This window comes from Montipora foliosa, chromosome 11, assembly GCF_036669935.1.
Source record: "Montipora foliosa isolate CH-2021 chromosome 11, ASM3666993v2, whole genome shotgun sequence".
In the NCBI taxonomy this organism is placed as follows: Eukaryota; Metazoa; Cnidaria; class Anthozoa; order Scleractinia; family Acroporidae; genus Montipora; species Montipora foliosa.
In genome coordinates, this window is record NC_090879.1 from 34,843,819 (window position 1) to 34,867,678 (window position 23,860).

Genomic DNA, 23,860 nt, shown 5'->3' on the forward strand with positions numbered 1-23,860 from the left:
TAAAATTAGGAGTTGGTTTGGGGCGAAGGATCCTATCCCTGCGGGTTTACGATCGCGAGTCATTTACAAGTTTTCATGTGCAGGCTGTAATGCCTGTTATATTGGTGAAACCAATAGACATTTCGCCACTCGCATCCGTGAACATCTCGCCTCCGACAAACATTCCCACATATTTAAGCACTTGAGAGGTTCTGAAAATTGTTGCTCCCGGTGTTCAGAAGACTGTTTTAAAATTCTCGACTCTGCTTCCACACGTTTCCAATTGAAAATCAAAGAAGCCATGCACATCCTTTGGGAGCAGCCATCTTTAAATTCCCAAGTCAAACATCTTAATTTATCCCTTTCATACTAATTAGTTTCTTTTCTTAGCCTAAACAGTTTGGTTTTTTCTGTTTTGTTTCGTGGTTGGGTGTTTTTATTCTGTTCTCGCCTTCATCCTTAATTATTCATGTTATATCTCACTTTGTTACACTATTTATTGCTCAACTTTAGTTTATTTCTCATTTGTCAACTGACGATGGATGATGTTTCATCCGAAACATGTATTGATTAAATATGAATTTCAAAAACATCGTATGGATCATCAAAGCGATATCTTACTTCGTGCTGCTAAGAAGTTTTGGTATTATTATTATTATTATTATTATTATTATTATTATTATTATTATTATTATTATTATTACAGTAATAATGCTGCAAAACAAAGCTGGAAGAGAGGTTAATGCACCAGTCAAGGTAAACCCCTGCCCTCCCAACCCCGGGGATTACTATACAATGTAAGCATTTGCCATTTCTAATGGGAGCTAATGCCTTGCTATGTGGGGAAATTCTAGGCTCTCCAATCCCCAGCCCTTTTCTAGGACAACTCCAGATTTTAAAAGGTTTCATAGTTGATGTTCTCAACAGACAAAAGCTGAAAGAAAAGAGAGAAAGGAGAGTTGAAACATTTCTTTGAATGTTAAACAAGAATTTGCTTGTTTAGTTTTATTTTTTAAGAACAAAATTTGTACTCCTCTGGAATATTACAATAATTTCCAGGCGGTTCTTTGAGAATGAATCCAATGTGGCGTGTGAATGAGCTTTTTCATGCCAAAATTGGATCTTCCAGTATTGCCAGGTGCAACTCTTGTTAAAATAAATTAAAAATCCGTAGCTGTTTTCACTGCTTTCTTTCTTGTTTTTTTTTTTTTTTGCCTCCAATCTAAAACATGCATACCTCCTAATCCTTGCATAATGTAGTGTAAGTATAGTTTGTAATGAAAGTAGTGGTCATAGTTAGTGTAGTGTATTATAGCGCTGGTAGACATCGAACAAACATTGACCCGGAGTAAATTCGTCCACCTAAAATGGGCATTTCACTCCCTAAAACATGATTTATTTTGCAAACTTCAACCAAAGAGCAAAAAGTACAAATGCGATATGAATTACAGTGGTTATCAGTAACACACACGCCTCAACGACATTTTTTCATATTTCGAAAGTAAAATTTAAGTGGACGTCAATCTAATGTTTCCATGACGAATTCAACTGCTCCCAAGAGAACAGGACTATCGTCATGGAAACATTTGATTGACGTTCACCTAAATTTTTGTTTCGAAATATGAAAAAATGTTGTTGAGGGGCTTCTGTGACTGACAACCGCTGTAAAGTCCTCCACGAAGAATGAAAAGATATTATTTCCACCAATAAATGAAACACTTACCATGAATTCCTGCTTCACTGCACTTCACAATTCACTTGACTTCGTGCAATTACAGCGGAAACGAAAAAGAGTGGCTGTTTTCAAGTCTAATCCCGTCTCCACCCAAGGTATGTTCCAAATAATGCTAATGCGTCATCTACTGCGGCACATTATATTTGTGCCTAATCATTGGCTAATCCACGCATATTCCCAGGGTTGTTGGTGGTGGGGGGAATTTACATTGACTGGAGCATAACCTTCCACATGATACAGCTTTAATTCATTAAAAAAATACAACTGTATATATTGCTGGGACTGATGTGCTATTTAATTAAACTGAATAAACTTTTTTTCTAGACATTATGACTGTCTTAAAAGGACACACTGGATTGGTAAAAGGTGTCACATGGGACCCAGTTGGCAAATATCTGGCCTCTCAGTCAGATGATAAAACTTTAAGGGTGTGGCGCACCGCGGACTGGCAGCAAGAAACTTTTGTATCAGAGCCATTTGCTGATTGTAGTGGAACAACTCATGTTTTGCGCCTCAGCTGGTCTCCAGATGGACACTATGTAGTATCAGCACATGCCATGAACAATGCTGGTCCAGTGGCTAAGATTCTTGAACGTGATGGATGGAAGATGAAAATGGATTTTGTTGGTCACAGAAAAGCAGTCACTTGTGTGGTGAGAATAACGCTTTTATTAACACCTAAACCAGCCTAAACCGGCCTGACTTAGTATTTTACTCTGTCTAATGCCAGACAGTTTTACAATGGGGAACCCACAGGAGTCAATGGGATAATATACATAATAGTAATAAAATACATGTATATTATTTATTTAATAACCAAAATAATAAAAGATAATGAATAACTTAGCAATGATGATGATAATACTTAAAATAAAATAGATAAATAATTGTTTAAAAGCTAAAACCAGTTTGTACATGAAGATGTTTCTTGCGCTACTTGTAGAAAAATTTGCTGTCACAGTGGTAGTCAGGCACCTCCAAATGGCAATTCCAGCAATTGAAGGCAAGATGCCAGCAGGGTTGGAAACTAAAATTTTGGAGCACTGACCCATTGGGCGAGTACATGTAACCTTAAAATTGCACTCACCAAATGAAGATAACTTTTCAGTTTCCCAACTGGTTTCCTCTGTGCAAAAATTACACCCAGCCGCCACCCCTACTTCCTTCTCAAGTCCTCCCCTTAAACAAGAAGTAAAGTATACAACTTTAATTTTTATTAAACCATGTTTGTTTCTTGATAATATATTATTAAGCTAGTGTAAGGCTGTTATAAAGGTTCCAACAGTTCAAACTATTGACCTACAGTGTATCTGTCAAGTATCCCAAAGTTTTTGAAGGTATTTTAGAACAGATGATGATGAGTGATGTAAAGTCACTAACCTTGCAGCTTTGCCTCCTTGCCTTGTTTGACAATTGCTACAAAGACGGGAATCTCTTAATTCAATGAAAAAGGAAGACGCACAGTTTTACTGACACATTCTGATTGTGACGTAAAAAGTGTGGGAAATTGCCATCGGGAAAAAAACGAAAAGCGGTATTTCTTTATGCAAGTTGAAGTGAAAGCCATGTTTGTCTACTTGTGATCGACTGCCAGGTTGGTTGGGAATTTCCAAAAGGTGAACATCTACATGTATGGTGTTGTATTATTTTAACTCAGTCGAAAGTAGAAGACACATGTATGTTTACGCTAATTTTGAACAGTACATTCTTGAAAAAGCGTATGCACCAGCGTATGAGTTTAACACTGGCCTGAGCATGTGGCAAACGCTAATTTCCAACCCTGGTCAGGTATCCATTGGCAAGTGTACCCATGGCTACGTAAAATGTCTCAGCTTTGTTTCTATTACATTATTTTAACCCCGTTGAAAGTAGAAAACACATGTATGTTTACGCTAATTTTGAACCGTACATTCTTGAAAAAGCGTACGCACCATTTGAACCAGGTGAGTTTAACACTCGCCTGAGCATGTGGCAAACGCTAATTTCCAACCCTGGTCAGGTATCCATTGGCAAGTGTGCCCATGGCTATGTAAAGTGTCTCAGCCTTGCGGGTTTGGGTGAGTTACATTGTATGGGTGTATATGTATAGGAATTCTTTATTGTGTGCCTGGCTGTAGAGCTTTAAAGTGTACATGTAAGTTGTACTCAGTATTCGTGAAATGGTCAATGAAGGGGCTATGTCATGTTGTTTTAGCCTGCTAAGGGGAAATCTTTAGTTAATCGCGAGTGTAAAACTCAAAAATGGTAATGTCGAATTCCTTTACTGATAAAATAATTATTGTTAGATCACAAACAAGATGATTCTGAACAAAAACGACCTTTATCCAAGCGATTTGCAATAAACTTGAAAACACACCAAGGCCCACCTTTGATACATTTTTCAAAATATCAGTTCCATTTTTTTGTCCAAATAGAATCCCACTCTACAGTTTACCAAAAATAATGGGACACGTCCCATCCGGTGAAAAGACCACCTCTTCCTTTCCTTTCCTGGCTTTTACATGGTTTTCACTGAAGCGTAGAAGAATAATGAATGAAGATAAAAAGAACCACAGTTATTTAAACCTTGGCAGCCTCATGAGGACACAGTACCGTTGCCAAACAGAGACTGGAACTACCACAATAATTTAGTAAAAAGACACTTACCAAGCCATGCTATTGTTTCTGTGACAATAACAATACTTGTTACACCTTACAGCAGACTGTATTTACTATTATTGTACTTTACTCTTGGTTTAAATTGAAAGCAAAATGTCTCTTTGACACATAATATACAGTATCGTTGTCCAGTTTGAAATAATTGTTGTTAGCTGGCTGGGTTGTACTTTGCTGTCAATGTTCACAAAATTCCTGATATCCTTTCTTTTCTCCCTGGACAGCGGTTTAATCCCAAGCTGTTTGTGAAAAAAGTGGGTGAGGATTCTGCCCGACTCAAGGTATTGTCTTTTAATTAATTATACCATCAGACCGTGGCAAAACAATTTCCAACATTAATTAGAGCCAGAATTTTCTTTTTGTTCATCCTGTGGCCCTATTAAAATTGGGTTATATTGGAAACTTGGCCATTATTGCATTTGACGAAGGAGAACGCGGTTCATAATCCTGGGTTTCCTGTGGTTTCAAGGTGACCTTTTTTGAGATTTTTACTTCGACCGTCTGTATTTTCTGCACTATTTTGAATGACGTCATGCGTCACGTCCGCAAAGACTTTCGCGCACCTCGTGGGTTTCTTAGTTGTTTGAACAAGTCTGAGTATCTTAAAGCGGATATCTAACGACTACCTCGTGGTTTTCATAGTAGTGTTGTAAAGTTAGGGAAAGCGTGACACTTAATTTAACGTGACCTGTCGACCTAAAAGTTGGTAAGTAGATCAGTTACTCGCCTGATATGAAATAAGTATTGTTGCCAAACCAAACATGCAATTATGCTGTTTACTTGCATACACAGCCAATGTAGTACATCATGGGAACAGGTCCTTTCTTCTACTGGGATTTCATGTAGGATTCTGAAGGTCTAGTTCCTCAGTATTTACGTTTGTATCGATCGATATATGTAAGTAAAGCATTATGCTCACGTTTGAATTACGGTCCATTCTCCCGTGAGCGGACACCTTCGGGACCAAGGAGTGCAACAGAGGGCATATATAATACACCACAACAAGTCTTTTAAAGCTTTTAATTAAGACAACTTGTAATTGCGTTTCAAGATGTAGACAGGCCAAACACGACTTGGTCAAGATAGGAAATTCAAAGTCCTTAGTCCTTTCAAAGACCTCCCTTTCCTGTATGAATTTAGGGGAAGGTTTTTAATTATTTCTATTAGTAAGGGCTGGTCTTGTATAAGATGCCACTTGTTCCTTTCCACGGTTTTGACAGTAAATGCATGGGATTTTGGCCGACTTTGAACCGCTGTAGCGCCACTAAAAAGAGACGGAGCTCCAACTTTTGTCAATACTTTAAACAGTTTTATTGATATCATTAAGTGAACAGAAATAGGGCCATAAACTTGGAAGGTACGATGTCCGTAAATTCAAATATAAATCTTCTCATGAGGCTTCTAATTTCGCGGCAGTTTGCATCGTTTTAGAAGGGTGTGTATGAAATCTTAAAAATTCGTTTATGGTCGTTGTAGCCCTTTGTAGCGGCGTTACAGCGGTTCCAACGAAGTCGGCTAAAATCCCATACGCATTTTCTGTAATTTTGGCTGTGTTTGCCCACCAATCAAGATGGCATCATTAACCGTGGAAAGGCCTATTGGGTGACGAAGTTCCGGAAGCGTACGTCTAAGTCAGCAACAGTTCTTATTACGGGAAAGCGGATAAACAGAGGAGCAGGATATGGTATGGAGTTGCCTTCCGAGTTTAAATTTCTGGGAGACAAATTTTCGTGCGACTGGCTTGAAGAACACTTTAAAAAGGAAAACTTTGTTGTACTGTAATGAAAAAAGGCTAATTGTAATCGAAATGACTATGTTTTTCCTAGGACAGTATGCGATTAAACCATTAAAATCGAACCCATTTCGTCAGAAATTTTCTTGATATTGCAGTGCTTGACTTTCAGAAAAAAAACCTAGGGACCACCTGGTCCTTAAAGTTTTCAGATTTGGTCGCCAGCTCAAGTATTGGCCTTGACAGCCAGAGATGGGTAAAAATAGTTGCAAATTGTAAATGATGGATAATTTGACTTGAAAATAAATAGTTGGACAAGACGTTAATGTACATCAATCATAACATTGCTAGCGAATTCGATTGTGACCGAGTCAACTGTACCAGATATCGTAATATGATATCCGCATTTTAAATATACTCTTGATCCTTGGAAATGCTTTCAATTCGCAAACCCTCGTTTAACGGGGACGTGGATATGGTTCTTCGTCAGTGGGGAATGAATCACAAAACTGTGGTACAAGTATATGAAATGAGTTGATAAAGGAAAAGGAACCACCATTTCTAGCGAACACTGTAAGCCCTTCACACACAACTCCAACATGCACCAATGATTCATTATACTCAAACATTGATCTCTCTAAATTTTTTTTTCAGCAATATTCCTGCTGCGCCATTGGAAGTAGAGACAGATCACTCTCAGTTTGGGTAGGATAAAATTCTCAAAATGCAAGGTCTTGAATCAATTATTTCACTATGGACCACTATGTATATCACTGTGTTTCTTTTACTTTTCGCAGTTAACATCACTGAAGAGGCCACTGGTTGTTATACATGACTTGTTTAATCACTCTGTCATGGATGTGTCTTGGTAGGTCCATGCACATTAATTTCAACGGTTCAAGAAAAATATTGTGATCTTTCATGTCAAGTGTGTTGCCAGGTCAATGTGGAAAAACGTTATAAACCTGCAAGAACAAGCCCTCAATATTAATGATTTAACTTTTTATTTACGATCTCATAAATATTATCGAAAATAAATTAGTGGCCTTTGCCTTTTGGTGTTTTCCAACGTTTTCCAAAGCTTGCAATACATTCCACACTTCTGTTTGAATTGTTAAGTCTGTAGTTCAGAAATCTGATAAAACTAAAATGTACCTCAATGGAATTCGATCATCTGAGTGAAAGTAGTCCTGTGAAGGACTGATGGCAGTGACTGACATTTCGACAACCTCAGCGGACGTCATCTTCAGAGTCAAGTGACAGTTGGAAATTCAAACGAATGTAGTGATGCTCTGGTCTGTGTTGTTATTTGTAGTGGGAAAATTAATCTGATTGATTGTGAGGATAGTGAGTGGTGATTGGTGCATTTGCGATCCGGTTTGTAAGTGAAAGTCACTGTAGGTTTGTAAGCTAAGAGGAAAAGGTTGTGTGTAGTTAAGGTTTTCGGATTGTTACAACTATGTTTGATGAGCAAGAATTGGTTAGTTAATTGCCAAAAGCACAAAAGTATTTCAACATAAGTCAATAAGCAATTGTGTCGTCTCTTTTTTCCCCTGATTTATGCAATTTACTCTGCATTGTACATGAAGTAATATTTTCGGTCATCGTATGGGGCAAGCAACCTCGCGCGCGGAGGACCATTGTTAAGAAAATATGGTAACCCATTGATGCGAGAAATTTTGGTTTTATAGCCATGATGTCATCAACCGTCCGTACGTACGTTCGTCCACCCCTCCATGTATGCCAATGTGACCAGTATCATGCTAGGTTACAGCATACTTCTTTGATATTGGACATCTTTGTTTTGATGAATTGACACCTGTCAAAACAAGGTATCCGCTGTTCAGTATCTCGTGACCATATCGCGGGCTCAAACTTAGAGCTCACCGAAGTCAGCTGTTTCTTTGAAGTTGACCGCTGACCAGGTACTGGTTTTTCGATTGGATTACAGGCTCAACCCAGATTATCTCACCTAAACATAACCGAGGCTTAATTTTTCGCGCGCTTTCTGTGGCTCGACGCGGCTACTAGGTCATACTACGTCAACTATAGTTCTTACATAGTCAACGCTTTTCGTGTTCAGGTGGAAAACGGTTTGGAAAGTGTTTTCTTTCTGCATTTTTCGCTGGTTTCAATCCAGTTTGACATGTCATGATATGTGTGGTCCACACTGGCGGCTACACAGCTATTCAAGTCAAGTATCGGACGGATATAAACTTAAAGCTGAGTGTTAATTTTTTTTTTGCTTAGAGCTCCTTTTTTCTCTTTATTGCAATTTTTGGCACATCTTTAGAAGCTCTGATAAGGTTACATGATGCCTGGTGGACCTATGACTAGAACAGAAACGAAAGGAGAGCGAAAAAGAACGACAACGACAAAACAGAATACCAGTAATAGTTCACTCTTTGTGGAAGAAGCTACTCCACAAATTCTTTCCTTGGGCACTAAAACGTTTGTTATTTTCAATCGGTTTAATCGGTTTTTCCTTTGTTCATGAATGAAAATCGAATTTTTATTGTCAACTGGAATTAAATAACAATTATATGTTCTCTTTTGGACATAAAGTAAAAGTTGATTTGTTTGTTTGTTTTGCTCTAAAATGCGAGCGAACAAGTGCTTTTTAATCCGTTTGCCCAACTGGTTTTCGATGTGCCTCGACAGAGACAAGAAAATTTTGCCCTTATGTTATAAACACGTAATCGCAATGAGTTCTCGTAAAATTAGGGAGAAATTTCACTAGCTTGTGTTTTCAGAAGTTTGTTTGTTCGTCCTTTCTTGGTTGCATTGCGTATTTTGCCGATTCTTGTTCCAAGCCAACCTGGCGTGTTTCAATGAAATACATCAAAATGTGAATGATTTCGTTTTGAGAGATAAAGTGGAATAAAGTACATCAGTAAAACTCTTTTTTGACCTTTAACTGACAAAGGTTTTTTTAAAATGGCTTCTAATTTTAGCGTTTTTCCTATTCGCTGGCTATTGACAGTTGACTCTGAAATAACTTTTTTCCTTTTCCATTCGCTTGCTGATGGTGTGCTGTTTTCTTTTAAAACTCATGCGGTTCAAGAAAAATTCATGGCCAAACTGGTGAATTCCAAAGTAAATTTCACTCGAAAAACCGATATCGTACTCATCATTTCGTGACTGAATTCTTTAATGTATGCAGCTGCATATGTTACTACAGAAAGATTGGGAATGATAAAAGGGAGGAAAGGGAGAAGAACTGAAGAGCCATTCTGGAAGAGAAGGATTAACGGGAATATCGAAACTTGGCGAAAAGACCTGAGCAAGATTGAGGAAGTCCGAAGAGGAAACATGAGACTGAAACAAAGAGAGAGGGAAAGGGTGAACAGAGAATGTCATCTTGAGGAAAGGGGCACTTTGTATGTCTCAGGCATGTTGAATCGGAAGATCAAGGCAGGTTGAGTTAGGATCAAAAGATACGACGAGAGATGTCAACAGTTTAGTACCAGTCAGAATCTGTTCTACAAAACACTAGATGGAAAGGAACGAGGAGAAACGGTGTTACCTGATCACACAGAAGCTGGAGCAACATCTGGTCGGAGGAAGTCGGTCACAATGAGAGAGCATCTAGACTAGAGGATGTACAGGTGGAGTTCATTACAACAGGTGCAAGAAGATATCAGCATCACTGTGGAGGATATCAAAAATGGAGTGAGCAAGATGGCAAACTGGAAGGCAGCCGGCCCCGATCTTGTTCAGGGGTTCTGGTTAAAGAAACTGACAGGATTGCACTCTAGATTGCCAGAATGCTTGCAAGACTGTGTATGTCAAGGGAATGTACCAGAGTGGATGGTCAGGGGAAGAACAGTTTTGATACAAAAGGACAAAGCGAAGGCTGCCCAGGCCAGCAACTGCCGCCCTATTGCCTGCCTACCCATGATGTGGAAGCTCTTGATAGGAGTTATGGGAGAGAAGTTATACCACCACTTGGAAAGGAATGGACTGCTAACAGATGAACAGAAGGAGTGCAGGAAGGGATCCCGAGGAACTAAAGATCAATTGCTTGTAGACAAGGCAATCCAAAAGAACTGCCGGAGAAGGTTGACAAACTTGTCAATGGCTTGGATAGACTACAAGAAGGCATATGATATGGTGCCGCATTAATGGATCCTGAAATGCCTGGAGATGGTTGTGGCTGCCAAGAATATGATCTCTATTATCAGCAACAGCATGGTGAACTGGAAGACAGTATTGACATCAGGAGGAATGGCTCTCGGGCAGGTGGACATTAGGAGAGGAATTTTTCAAGTTAGCTCCTTGTCACCAGTACTGTTTATAGTGGTCATGTTACCCTTGACCCTAGTACTACGAAAAATGAGAGCTGGATACAAAATGGCAAAGGACGTGAAACCCATTAACCACCTACTATTCATGGATGATCTGAAGCTGTACGGAACTAGCAAAGATCAACTAGACTCGCTTGTTCTAGTAGTAAGGATCTTCTCGCAAGACATTAAGATGTCGTTTGGGCTAGACAAGTGTGCTGTCCTGGAAATGAGAAGGGGAAGACAAGTTGGCAGTGGCGGAATAGAACTACCCGACGACCAGCATATCGGGGAAATAGAGGAGGAAGGCTGCCAATACCTTGGCATCTTACACTTGGACCAGACTCTCAACACCAAGATGACAGGCAAGATAACATCGGAGTATATCAGAAGAGTCAAGAAGTTGTGTACATCAAAACTCAGTGGAGAAAATTTGATCGATGGCATCAGTGCCTGGGCTGTAGGTGTAGTACGCCACAGTGTGGGGATTTTGGACTGGACAATGGAGGAGGTAGCCAACATGGATAGAAGAAGTAGGAAGATCTTGGCAATGAATGGCTGTCTGCACACTAGGAGTAATGTTGCGAGGCTGTACCTGCCGAGAAAGGAAGGGCGAAGAGGACTGCTTGGCATCGAGGAGTGTGTAAGAAGGGAGAGCAAATCCCTTCATGGCTACCTAAGAGAGAGCACAGAGTGGATGCTTCAAGCTGCGTTAAAGGAGAAAGTGATTGTTGAAGAAGAGAGTATGCAGGACTATGAGAGGAGGAGAAACGACGAGTAAGTTAAAAACTGGAAGGAGAAAGCCCTACATGGTAAGTTTGTCCAACAAATATCAGATGAAGCTGGAGAGGAGTCTTGAGGATGGCTCAGGGATGGATTCTTAAAAAAGGAGACAGAAGGTTTGATTCTTGCTGCTCAGGAACAAGCTTTAAGAACAAACTCGATCAAGTACAGCATTGATGAGACCTCAGAGACACCACTGTGTAGATTGTGTGGAGATGCTTCTGAAACAGTACGGCACATTGTCAGTGGATGCAAGAAGCTTGCCCAGAGAGAGTATAGGAAGCGCCACGACAAGGTGGCCCTGCTGGTACACTGGGAGATGTGCAGGAAGTATGGGATCGAGCGTAATGTGGTATGACCATCAACCCTTGCCAACCGCAGAAAATGGAGAAGTGAGGATTACCTGGGACATGACTATCTACACAGACAAAGTGCTAAAACATAATCGGCCAGATATTACTCTAGTGCATAAAGACACACAGAAAAGGACACTTATTGACATAGCTGTGCCAGCGGACCAGAACATCACCAGAACTGAAGAGGAGAAGGTTGAAAAGTACCAGGAACTAGCATTTGAAATCAGAAGGATTCATGGAGCCTCGAAAGTCACAATAATACCTATCGTGATTGGTGCTCTTGGATGCATACCACCAAAGGTGCAAAGACCTGGTTTGGCAAGCTATATGTACCTGATTTCCTTGGAAGTGTACAATTATCGACCATCCTTGGAACTGCTCTCCTGTTGCGGAAAGTGTTGTTTCTCTAAGCTACGGGGAGTTTCTGAGACACAATAAACGTCACTCAGTAGAACACCCGACAACTGGAGAGAATCGAATCGAATAATAATAATATCTTTATTTAGCCTGAAAAGACCGATCAGCAACATCAAAAGATTTGCTGGTATGAACCGGTGATCAGTAAAAATAGCAATATTATAAAGAGTTTTAAAAAGAGATAAACATGTATAGTTATTAAGATACGTACAAAAAAATGTATACAGGATCACTTCACGAAACGAGATATTAAGACTGACGTACACTACAGACATACAAATTTACATCGAGATTTGAATAATTTTGACTTAAAAGTCCTTATAGTAGGCGTATCGCGAATGTTTCTTGGTAGAGGCGGCCGCACTCTTAAAACTACATTGGCCCATAGTTGACTTGGCTCTCATACCGTCAATTAGCGAGCTATCTCTGTAATTACGATCATGTAGCTCAGATCAAGGTAGTCAGGTAAGTATCCTTTCAGTTGGCGTGGGCAGTCTATGTTGTTAATGATCTTGTACACAAGTTGTAATCTCCTGAACCGTCTTCTGCTGCTTAAAGATAGCGGCGTTAGTTTCGATCGCATGAATTGTGTTCAAGTCTTGCGATGTGCCCTAAGGATAATACGCATACCTTGGTTTTGAAGACGCTCGAGGTGCAGAGCATTTTGCTTTCCACAGTCACCCAAGACTACACAACCATAATCCATAATTGGTAAGATCGTTTGCTGTGCAACAGTCTCAGTCTGGGATAAACTCTTCGAGATATAACATGAACACGCATATTCCAACTTAGGTTACGATCTATATGCACCCCTAAATGTTTCACACTATTCGTCTGCTTTAGCAGTTTACCGTCTCGAAAAAGTCGCGGGAGGTAGCTGTAGTATTCCTTGTGCCGATTAACATGACTTCGCTTTTCTTGTGGTTACTTATCAGTGCGTTTTGTCTCCACCAGTAAGCGATATTGGTAAGGTCTTCATTTACCGAGCGTTCGCTTCGTATAGCTGGCGTGAAGTCCGCGTACAGAAATACTTCAGTGTTCCAACAGACTTTGCATATATCATTTACATGAATGTTAAACAAGGTAGGTCCCAGAATTGACCCTTGTGGAACACCATGAGTAATCAACCTCTTGCTTGATTCTTCGCCACCAGAGGACACGTATCGATGTCTTTCATCCAAATAGCTGTTGAACCATTTGAGCTCATTCCCAGTTACACCGTTGTTTCTCATTTTGTTTAGAAGGGTGGTATGATTTTCGCTGCGATGGATGGCTACTTTTCACGAGTCAACAGCTTTAATCAGGGCCACAGTTGTCGATAAGTTCCGTGCATAAGCATACTGATGTTCACCAATGAGGTCTACTTCTCGCGCATATTGCATGAGATCCAAGTTAGCAAAGAATTCGCGAACCGTAGAGACATTTGGGAGAACGGATGTAGGCCTGTAGGTGTCACGCTCTGTAAGGGAACCTCCCTTGGACACTGGAGTTACTCTGGCAACCTTCCATGACAGTGGAAAATGTCCGTTCTGGTAAGACTCATTGAATAAGTTGCTATGTTCCTGCTTATACAAGAGGCTGCAATCCTCAAAATCTTTGCTGGAATGTTGTCTGCACCTGTGGCCATTGCTCGTAGAACCTTAAAAACATCTTCACTCACGGGTTGAAACGTAAACTTAAGGCAGCGTCGGTGTGTGGTACACCTGAAGCCAAGGTTGACAGCCAGATATCAGAGACGAGGCCATAGTAGTAAAATACTCATTCAGTGAATTAGCTGTGTTTTGTTTGTCCTTAACCTCCTTTCTGTTGATCACCAGTTTTTCAATTTCACCGAAATTGTTCTTACCCGGAATGACCTTACGGAGCGTATTCCAAAAAACGTTAGGCCCAGCACGAGGTCCTTCAACTTAGTGTAAAAATGTATCTTTCTCGCATTTCTGTTCATGCTGGTCACGAGATTTCGTAATTGCCTATATTGGGTCCAGTCTTCTGGTAATCTATATAGTTTAGCTCACTTGTGAACCTGTTCACGTGATCTCATTATTCTCAGTACATTGCTGTCAAGCCATGGATGCGTTACAGACCTTACCCGTTTTCGTTTTAAAGGGGAATGACGATCACTTACTATTCTCAAAAGTGACTCCCAGGTACTACACAGTGTCATCAACATTTTCAAAGGAATCTATTATGCTCCAAGGAGCTGTTTCCAAGTCGGCCAGAAAACCATCAATTGCGTCCTCGGACCAAGAGCGGGTTGTTATTAAACGATTTTTGGTGTGTAGAGCGCTGGATACATTCATGACACCATATATAGGGTAATGATCGCTCAAGGTGATACCAAGGGTCCCAACATCCTTAAACTGGGCATGCGCAGGCTTGGTGGTGATTAATATATCAAGAAGGGAGCTGGAGTTGTTCGTTACGCGCGTCGGTTTTGTAACCATTCGCGTAAGTTCATTAGCTGCTAGGAATTCGACGAGTCTAGCGTTTGGTCTGTGGGTTGAATCCAGAACATTGCAGTTCATGTCGCCCAGAATAATCACCTCGAAATTTTCGCACGTAGAATAACACATGACATCATCTAAATAGTCAAACACCTCAAGGGATTCATCTGGAGCTCTGTAAACACACGAAACCAGATATTTTGTCTCGCGTAGTATAGTATATACATGTACTTGCTAACCCTAACTTCTGTGCCCTGCTGAAAACTTTTAACCTCCTTATCAATGAAGTTGCTGTTTTTGGCACCTTGTCTTTTGCAGGATGGCTCGTTCAATAATAATAATAATAATAATAATAATAATAATAATAATAATAATAATAATAATAATAATTTGCACAGTTTTCATGACGAGATGATCAACTGCGCATGACAACAATGCATAAAATAATAACTAAATGATAAATAAGAATTACATCATGCGTTGTGTATAATATTAAAAAGCCTAGCTGAGAATAAAACGGCCTTACTAAAAGGTACACCTTTGAAAGTCTTGCTAAAAGTAACTAAAAAATCACAAAGTCGTGTAAATAAACCTAACTAAGAATGAAAAAGCCTAACTAAAAAGATGCGTCTTGAAACATTTTTTGTCAATAGATTTAGTCATTCTAATTTCCAGAGGCAAATCGTTCCAGACTTTAGGCGCCGAAGCAACGAAAGCACGGTCGCCCAGGGTTGTTAAGTTTTAAAATTCTGATGAGACAGTAGTATTCCGTCGTTAGATCGCAGTCTATATCTTGAGTTTAAAGGCTTAATTTTAACAAGAAAGTGCCAATTCATGAATGGCATTGAAAATTAAAAGTACAATCTTAAAATTAAAACGAAATGAGACAGGAAACCTGTGCAGCTGATGGAGCCCTTTTGGAAGGTGACTACCGACAATGTCGAAGATTTTGCTTGAATATATGTTAAACAAAAGGGGACCTAGGTATGATCCTTGGGGAACGCCATAACGAAGATGAAATACATTTGACAGCGTTCCCTGAACAGATATTCGTTGTGCTCTTCCAGATAGACAGCAGGACCACGAAAGCAGTTATATTGCGCGCTACAAAATCTCAATACACTACAAAAGATAAACACCTTAGCTTATTAATGTATGATACAATTAATCGTCGCACTCCAAAATACCTGTCAGAAGTGTTTTCAAATTCATGTGAGGATACCCCTTATAAGTCCACAAAATAAGAAAAGATGAAGAGCAAAAAGTCAAGAAATTAGTTAAATAAAAAAGTCTTCAACTTCTTCTTAAAATAAGTTAATGGTAATGAGCTCCACAGAGCTGGTGCCGCCACAGCAAAGGAACGGGCGCCATAGATTTCAGTACAATAACTAGAACGTACCAATGTCAATCCTGTGGAAGCAGATCACAGCTGACGGGTAGGATAAAGCACTCCCAGCAGATCAATGATGTAGGGCGGGGCTATACCGGTGCTTTTTACGTCAACGATAAGATTTTAAAGTCCATTCTCTTGGTCACAGGAAGCCAATGTAATTGTAGTAATACTTATTTTTAATTGTGATCCGAGCAGCAGAATTCGTATTGCCCTAAAGGTTAGTAAGTTGACGCTTTTACAGAAATTGCTATTTCTCTTCTAATAGCTCTTTTTTCATGCGGTTTTTGCATAGCACAAATCTATGATAGTTAAGCTTTCCATCCATACTAATTAGGCTATTTTACGACTTGTAATTCCTATTTTTGTGGCCTTCGAAAGGTTTCCCAAAAAAATGGCCATTTTTGAAAAATTTCCCTTGGCCCCCCTTTTGCTGTTTTGCGAAAAATCCCCATTTTGCACGCTTTCAGCTGACGCTTTTACAGAAATTGCTATTTCTCTTCTAATAGCTCTGTTTTTCACAGGAAGCCAATGTAATTGTAGTAATAGTGGAGAGATACGATTAAATTTCTTAGTTTTAATTGTGATCCGAGCAGCAGAATTCGTAATGCCCTAAAGGTTAATAAGTTGTTTCTTTGGAAGAGCAAAGAGGAGGCTCTTCCAGAAGTCAAGTGTGGAAGTCACAAAGGCGTGTACTAATTTCTCACAGGTAGTGTGGTCAAAGTAGTTCCTAATCCTACCAATATTACGTATCGCCAAGGAAGCAAGTGTACACGGCATGTTATTGTTTGTCCAGAATAATCCCAAGGTTGCACACTTCAGACTCTAATCTAATAGACTCGGCCTCCGATGTCGATGGCAATGATAAGGTCGATGTAGGAACATTTTGAAGAAAAGTGAATGAGTTTGGTCTTGTCGATCACACTTAGCACTACAGACCTGTTTAAGATATATTTCTGTCCATGCTTTTCTTAATTCCAGCTGCTGACATGTGGTCACGCTTTTTGTTTCCTTTGACAGGAGTGATTCTGGATCTCAGCTATTAGTTTGTTCCTGGGATGGAACAGTGGCTTATGCAGATTTTACAACTGAGGAACTTGGCAGACCAATGTCTGAAGAAGAAAAAGTATGAATGATGCTCAAGTGATTGTTAATGTTAAATCTAAATGCACACAAAAAAATACCCTAAATAAAGGTTTTGGGATTGACTCAGTATGCTGACCTTCGACCGATGTGCCGTTATTTTAATTCCTGGATTTGGTGTCACAAAAGGTTGAGTCTGCAGGGGGTTCATTAAGGGTCAAGCACCGGGCAAATTTACCGGCACACTCTTTTGCTAGGACTTGGACCGGCTGTTGTCATCTTTTCTGCTAACGTTATTATATTAAAAGCATAAAAAATTTCCAGCTGCAAAATGCTGATGATCTCTTGAGCAAAATCTGAGGTCCTCTTCTTTGCTTCAAGACGTCTTCCTCTCAGCACTCTGAGACTGTCCTTAGTATTTCTTTATCAACTTTTAAAATGTGATTTCATTTCATTTGTACCCAGCCCAACTAGAAGAGAGCACTTGTACCAGGCTAATATAAAATTCAAGACGTAAAGAAAGTTATCATATGGCCGGTACGGCCCCGCGCGCGCTTTTGTCGTAAAACTTTTGGGAAAATCCCCGTATGGTCGCATTGCCGTACGCATTAGCGCAAGCAGGACCGGAAAAAGCCGTACAGCCCTACTAGGAACACGTGCTGCTCCGTGCGATGCAGTTTTAGAGGACTTCGTCGCTTTCAAACATCCAAGTTATTTACAGCCATAAAAGCAAATACAAACAACATATTAGTTAAATTTTCTGTGCAAATTTTTGAAACTTATTTGGGCCAAACTACGTATTCTGAGTGCTTATGAATAGTGTAAAGAGCCCATATGATAAAAAGCTTATTGCTGGGTCATGGTGCACGGACCTACGCCATAATCTCGGACCAAATATTTTTCCGTCCGGCCCTCACAATCAGTCAATAAGTACATATTATTGTTAGAGAATTAGATCTTTTACTGGAAATAGTGTATTGAAACATAGAACGTTTCAAAACACTGTTTCCAGTAAAAGATTTAATTCTTTAACATTTTACAAAACTGGATGATTAGAAATTATGTTTACTTAAGTACATATTAGGGAGCTTAAGATCTACGACGACGACGTCGACGAAAACGCCAGAAAACAATGATATCATTGGTTAAAAGAGCATAAATAATCGTGCTGCACGTGCGGCACGGATTTTAGCTCATATTTTTGCGGTTCTCTGCGTGACGACGACGTGAAATCACTAAATTTTAGGTTTTGACGACAACGTGAGCATGCAAGAGAGAATCTTTCATTCTCTATTTTCAGTCTGAAACCGCTCGTACCAATTTATTTTTAGGATACTTCGCCCACATTGTACGAAGTGAACGAGATGCAATAATCGCGAAAGACTTTTACTAGAGCTAAGCTCTATTTTGAGCTGACGTTTTCGTCGACGTCGCCGTCGTAGATCTTAAGCTCCCTAATAAACACTTAATGACTGGTCCCTCGGGAAACAGTTCATTTTGTTTCCCGAGAATCTCAATGTTTCCCCGAGGCGCAGCCGAGGGAATCATTGAGATTCGAGGAAAACAAAATGAACTGTTTCCCGAGGGACCAGTCATTAAGTGATTTGTTATATAGCAAAACGAATGGGTCAAACATTTTGAAAGAAGCGCCCAGATTCCAGCGACAACATCAGGCCACCTTCAACTGCACGCTCTGATCACGTGCAACAGCGGTCAACATTTGGCGGGTAACAGTGAACTGTACCCCGTGTGACGTAATAGTTTTCGCAATGTTGCCCGCTCATGGCATTTGGTGGTAAACAGTTTCATTGTTAAATGCCATGTGACCATGAACTAGCCAATGAATGGGCGCGCTGTAGCGGGAAAAACTCCAGCTATATAACAATATTATTGATATTATCATTTGATTTGTACTGTAACTTTGCAGGAAAAGTTCCACAAGCAGGTCTATGGTATCAGCATCAGAAGCAGCAAGTCAAACTTTGCAAGTGCAATTATTGAAAATCCTGAGATGCTAAAGATCCAGCAACGACATGTGATGAAACAACAGACTCTTGCTAATACAAGCAAGCCAAATGCACCGCCACCTCCTCTTATACCCGCCACAGAGACACCAACGAAACAAGAAACTTCTTCTATGAATGGTACTGTAAATCAAATGCGGATAACATCTAAATTAGTAGTGGAAATTTTATTCATTGGAATCGTGTTTGGGACTAACGTAGGATTCTTTTACAACAAACTCTCATGCAATGAAGTTCCTATTGCGTGCAGAATTCCTCCCATGTTGTTGTTCTTTTCTGGTTTGAGTTACAGTGCTGAATCATTAATCGAATGTGCGCTAATCGCATTTTATATTGTGGGAAACGTTTGGAAAAATCAAGGCAGCCCCAGAGCTTTTGTATATTTTTCAGGAAATGTTAGCAGAAGTCCAACAAGCACAAGTTACTTAACCAGTCCTATTACTAAAAGCCCCTTGGATCCTAATGTAAGTGCTTAGGCGTTTTAAGTGTTCTCTTGTACTGCACGATTTAAGGACGGTGCCTACTATTGTTAAAACGAGGCTAGTTAGGCTAATTAACGCAGACAAAAGAATAATTTGTTGGTGGCCATTTTTACATTCGGTCATTGAGTTAATTTGCTCACAGAAGACATGTTGCTATTTACAACTTGACTTCAAAAGGTATAAGAATTTGTTTAAGTTGGTTAAATCTCCAATTTTAAGCCGTTTGGCTTTGGTAACGAGCCAGTTACTAGCATCAAAAAACTGCTAAATTTTTGAGTGACAAAATTATCCCATACATTCCTTGTAAAATTCAAATTTTCAAAGCGTCATTGCTCGGAGAAAAATGTAAACAACGATTCCCCAATACCAAGGCTAACTGTAATATACAAGTAATGTGCTTCTTTGCTTGTCTGAATAGAATGTTCGAGAAAGGCAAATAGAAACAAGAACCAAAGATGGTCGGCGTCGAATCACCCCACTGTTGGTGTCATCAATGGAAGTTAGGTCAGTTTGATCCTAAATGATTTGAGGAAATCTTCCAGCGCCATCTTAGATGATCTATTGTTGTTTACAGTGATTCACCGATGCCATTTGGAGTTTCTTCACCCGCCGTATCGGCCCCAGGAAACTCCAGTCTGCCCAACACATCTCAGACAGCCGCATCAATTCCAACAACTACTCAGGTAAAAACAACGTATACTGTTATAACAATTTTCTCACAGATTATTGCTGCGCTTTATCCTTTTATTACAGCCATTTAGAAATCACTGGTGATCCTTGCAATCTGATTGGCTCTCAGCAGTGCGATTTATTCCCAAATCGCACTATTTTTTGCTCTAAATCGCACCATTTCCCCAGCCAATGGGAAAGGAACACTAAAACAAAACAACCAATCAGATTTCAAGGCTTCTTTAAGGTAACCAATCAAATTGCAGGAAAATGAAAGACAAAGAAAACCATTGTGTGGCGGACTTTGCAACTTTTGTTCCAACTGGATCAATAAAATATTGGTAGTGACTAAAATCCTGTATTTTAGCGATGAAATAATGTTTTTATGGTTTCTAAATGGATGTAATAAAGTGGTAATTGAAGTTCGTGTCGTGCAATTTTGGTCTGAAATCATACTTGTGATTTCAAATCGAAATAGCGCTGCGCGCTCGTTCGATTTTGAAACCACACGAATGATTTCAGACCAAATTGTACTCCACTCAGTTCAATTACCATTATAAACTAGTGATTTTAGTGATATCTATTCGCGTAGTTCTGCCTTCATGAACATTTTATAAAATTTGCGTCACTCGCTTGAGTGAGAATAACATGTGAGATTTTTTTGTACTACAGACTTTGGTCGCCCTGGATTCGAGAATAGGAGAAAATGCGACAACTGGATTCACCAGCAAGTAAGTAAAAGTTGCTCGTTCCCTGTACAACTCCCAGATAACAATAAGCAATTTTTGAGGGTGGGTTTTTTTTAATTTCCGGGGTGATCAAGGTGGAGGCAAATGGAATCGGTCAAGTCTTTCTTTATTCGACCTTTATCAACTCGTTGATAAAATCAATTTCTGTTTCTTATTCTTTTTGCCTATACCTTGATTATTCGTATATCCATGCATTGCACCCGTACCTTACAGATTGGAGAATGGGGCGTTTTTACTCACGTGACTAGCAGCCATATTGGATTAGTGAAACAAAAGAAAGTATTTGCATAAAAATAGAGTTCAATTATCGGAGGATTATTTTGGTACACCATCATGGCCGCCGTTTCTTTGTTTTGGAACACCAACATGGCCGCCGTGACGTCACGTGAAAACGCTCTATACTCTGCTAGCAGGTTATTCACCAATCTTTTGATTGCACTGATTGGTCAAAGTGCATTGTAATTGTAGGTTCTTAGCCAATCAGATTCAAGCTAGTAAGTAGGAGGTATAGTAATGATTGTTGTCCGTAGAATTGTTCTTATCCCAAGTAAGGATACTGGTACATTTCTGGTCTAATTATCGTAATTGTTAGTCGCAGAATTTTTCTGAAAGCGCTGACATGAGTGGTTGTCGACTGCTGGTGGTTACAGTTTACGAAACCTCTCAGAAAAGCTTTTTTCTTCGTACGAAACAATCGGTTCAAAATTTCACGTGTAACATAATCCGTGACTTTGCACTTGATGGCCTGCGGCCGCACGAATTTCGATTCTTTCTCCAAAAATAGCATTAAATTTGGAACGCGGAGTTTGGCATTTCTTGATTATCGTTTTAAAAACGAGTTCTACTTCTGCTCTGACAGCGGTAAAGCGCGGCCGGCGAAGCGGTGCAATTTACTTTTGTATGAACCCCGGGAATAGCAGCTTATGCAAATTTAATATTTTTACGATTTTTCGCGGCTGCGCCTCCTTGGCTAAAATATATTTAGGGTTAGGGTTGTTTTTCTCCTGTATATGAAATAACGAAATAAAAAGTGACAAATTATTGAGTGCCCTAAACAAATAACGCTGTGACTGGCGCTTCGACCGAATCCACAAAAAGCTCATTCCACTAAACATTTTACTGATAATATAAATAAAAAATACATTAGTTCTGTCCTGTAGAGATGATTTTCGCCCAGATCAAGATGACTTGCTCAAAAAAAAAATTGATAGCTTTTGGGCCGCGGTGGTTTCATTGTTTCACAGCAGTTCTCACAAAAGCTCCACGGGAATCAAGCGGCATTGATTCACGTTTTGAAAATTTATTTTCAACCCAACTAACCAGTAAAAAGGTTTCCCTTTATCAGACCCCAACGGTTTTACATAAACCTGCCGCAATCTTTACTTTTTCACTTTTAAACCTGAAAAACATCGGTGGCATTGCCACTTTTCTCGTCTTTCTCAAGTATGGCGTGAAAAATTTGACAGGTTGCGGGTTTTTCTTGCACTAGCGAGTTCGACGATCACCAGCGGAGTAGCAGCAATGTTATGTTGAGAGAGAGATGGATGAAAATCTTGCTGCGTTGTTGATCTCAGATAATTAATTAAATTAATAAATAATTAATTCGGGCGACCAACTTGGAGGGCTGAGCACCCCAGCTGAAATGCTTGGGAGCCCGGAGGGCTTCCCGAAATTTTCCTTAGAGCACAGCCTTGAATCACTTTGAAATTTTGTATGTCGTCTGCTCTCACATAATAATCAGTCATTACAGGATTCATTTGTCCAGGATCATTAAAACAGTCGATCGTAACACCAGTACCCAAGATTTCCCCGCCACAAGAGATTGATAATGATCTCCGTCCAATCTCCCTTACTAATAGTATTGCAAAGATCCTGGAGGGATTTACGAACAGGAGGCTTCTACAACAGATAGGAGATAAGATTGATTCCAAACAATTTGCTAGGAAAGGACATTCAACAACTCATGCCCTTGTTTACCTCCTACAAGCAATCCACGAGGCTATTGACCGTGGAAATAATTGTGTTAGAATCTTCTCGGATTTTTCTAAGGGTTTTGACTTGATTGACCAATAAGCCTTCTCGATTTGGCTGTTAGAGACACACATTCATTTTGTACTGCCCATAAGATGAAGCTAAACCCTCGGAAGTGTAATGAAATGCTGATAAATTTTATGGAGTACCCGAACTCTGTAATTCCACCTATTTGTATTGGAAATCACCAGCTCGAACGTGTCTCATCTTTTAAATTACTTGGTGTTAAAATCAGAGACGATCTTAAATGGAATGACCACATTGACTATATTTATTGTAAGGCCGCCAAACGTTTATATACCCTAAGAGTGCTTAAAAGAGCTGGTGTAGCGAATAGCAATATTTTAAATATTTATAAGTGCTCTGTCAGATCCATTTTGGAATATGCCGTGGCTGCTTGGCAAGACATCCCTGAATATTTGTCATCTAAATTAGAATCTATACAAAGGAGAGCCCTTAAGGTAATACTCCCGGGTGTTGGTTATAAGGAAGCCCTGACCATATCTGGCCTTCCAAGTCTAGAAGTCAGGCGAGAAACATTAAGTAGGAAGTTCATTGCGACGTGGAAACTCCGCCCTCAGGCTAATGTTTATAATGTTCCTTACAATCTTAGATCTGGGAGTGAAAAGTCCGTTCGCCAGGAGGCAAGAACCAAAAGAGCTAATGATTTTATCAAACAGTCCTTCTCAGGACTACACTCACCCGGACGATCGTACTTTACTTGACTCCTGGGTTCAAACCATTTACAACCATTTACGATTTTATAACTTTTAGATTTCTAGATTAATTATTATGTAGATTTTACATTAGTATACCTTAATTATTTTTAATAGTTTTGTAAGTGATACCGCTTGATAATTCAGTTTATACATAGTTCTAACTGCAAAGAGTGGATTAAACGATATATATATATATATATAGTCCTTTGGAGTCAGTAATGCAAGATGTATTTCCAACGACGATCATCATATTTGTGTTCCAAACAATGACAAACCCTTGCACGGAGTTGCATGATTCGAAAATGGTTTGTGTGCTGAGATGTGGT

The 23,860-nt window shown here is 39.7% G+C and overlaps 1 protein-coding gene across 1 annotated transcript in view; it reads left to right on the plus strand.

The window, feature by feature from the left end:
* Positions 1 to 23,860, plus strand: part of LOC137975906 (protein HIRA-like) — a 59,204-nt gene that overhangs the window by 10,156 nt on the left and 25,188 nt on the right. Inside the window, exons 7-16 of the mRNA XM_068823116.1 lie at positions 2,039 to 2,367; positions 4,594 to 4,650; positions 6,756 to 6,806; positions 6,899 to 6,969; positions 16,798 to 16,903; positions 18,788 to 19,004; positions 19,275 to 19,348; positions 19,785 to 19,870; positions 19,941 to 20,049; positions 20,708 to 20,766. Coding sequence (XP_068679217.1) covers positions 2,039 to 2,367; positions 4,594 to 4,650; positions 6,756 to 6,806; positions 6,899 to 6,969; positions 16,798 to 16,903; positions 18,788 to 19,004; positions 19,275 to 19,348; positions 19,785 to 19,870; positions 19,941 to 20,049; positions 20,708 to 20,766 — 1,159 coding nt within the window. The remainder of the gene's footprint in view (positions 1 to 2,038; positions 2,368 to 4,593; positions 4,651 to 6,755; positions 6,807 to 6,898; positions 6,970 to 16,797; positions 16,904 to 18,787; positions 19,005 to 19,274; positions 19,349 to 19,784; positions 19,871 to 19,940; positions 20,050 to 20,707; positions 20,767 to 23,860) is intronic.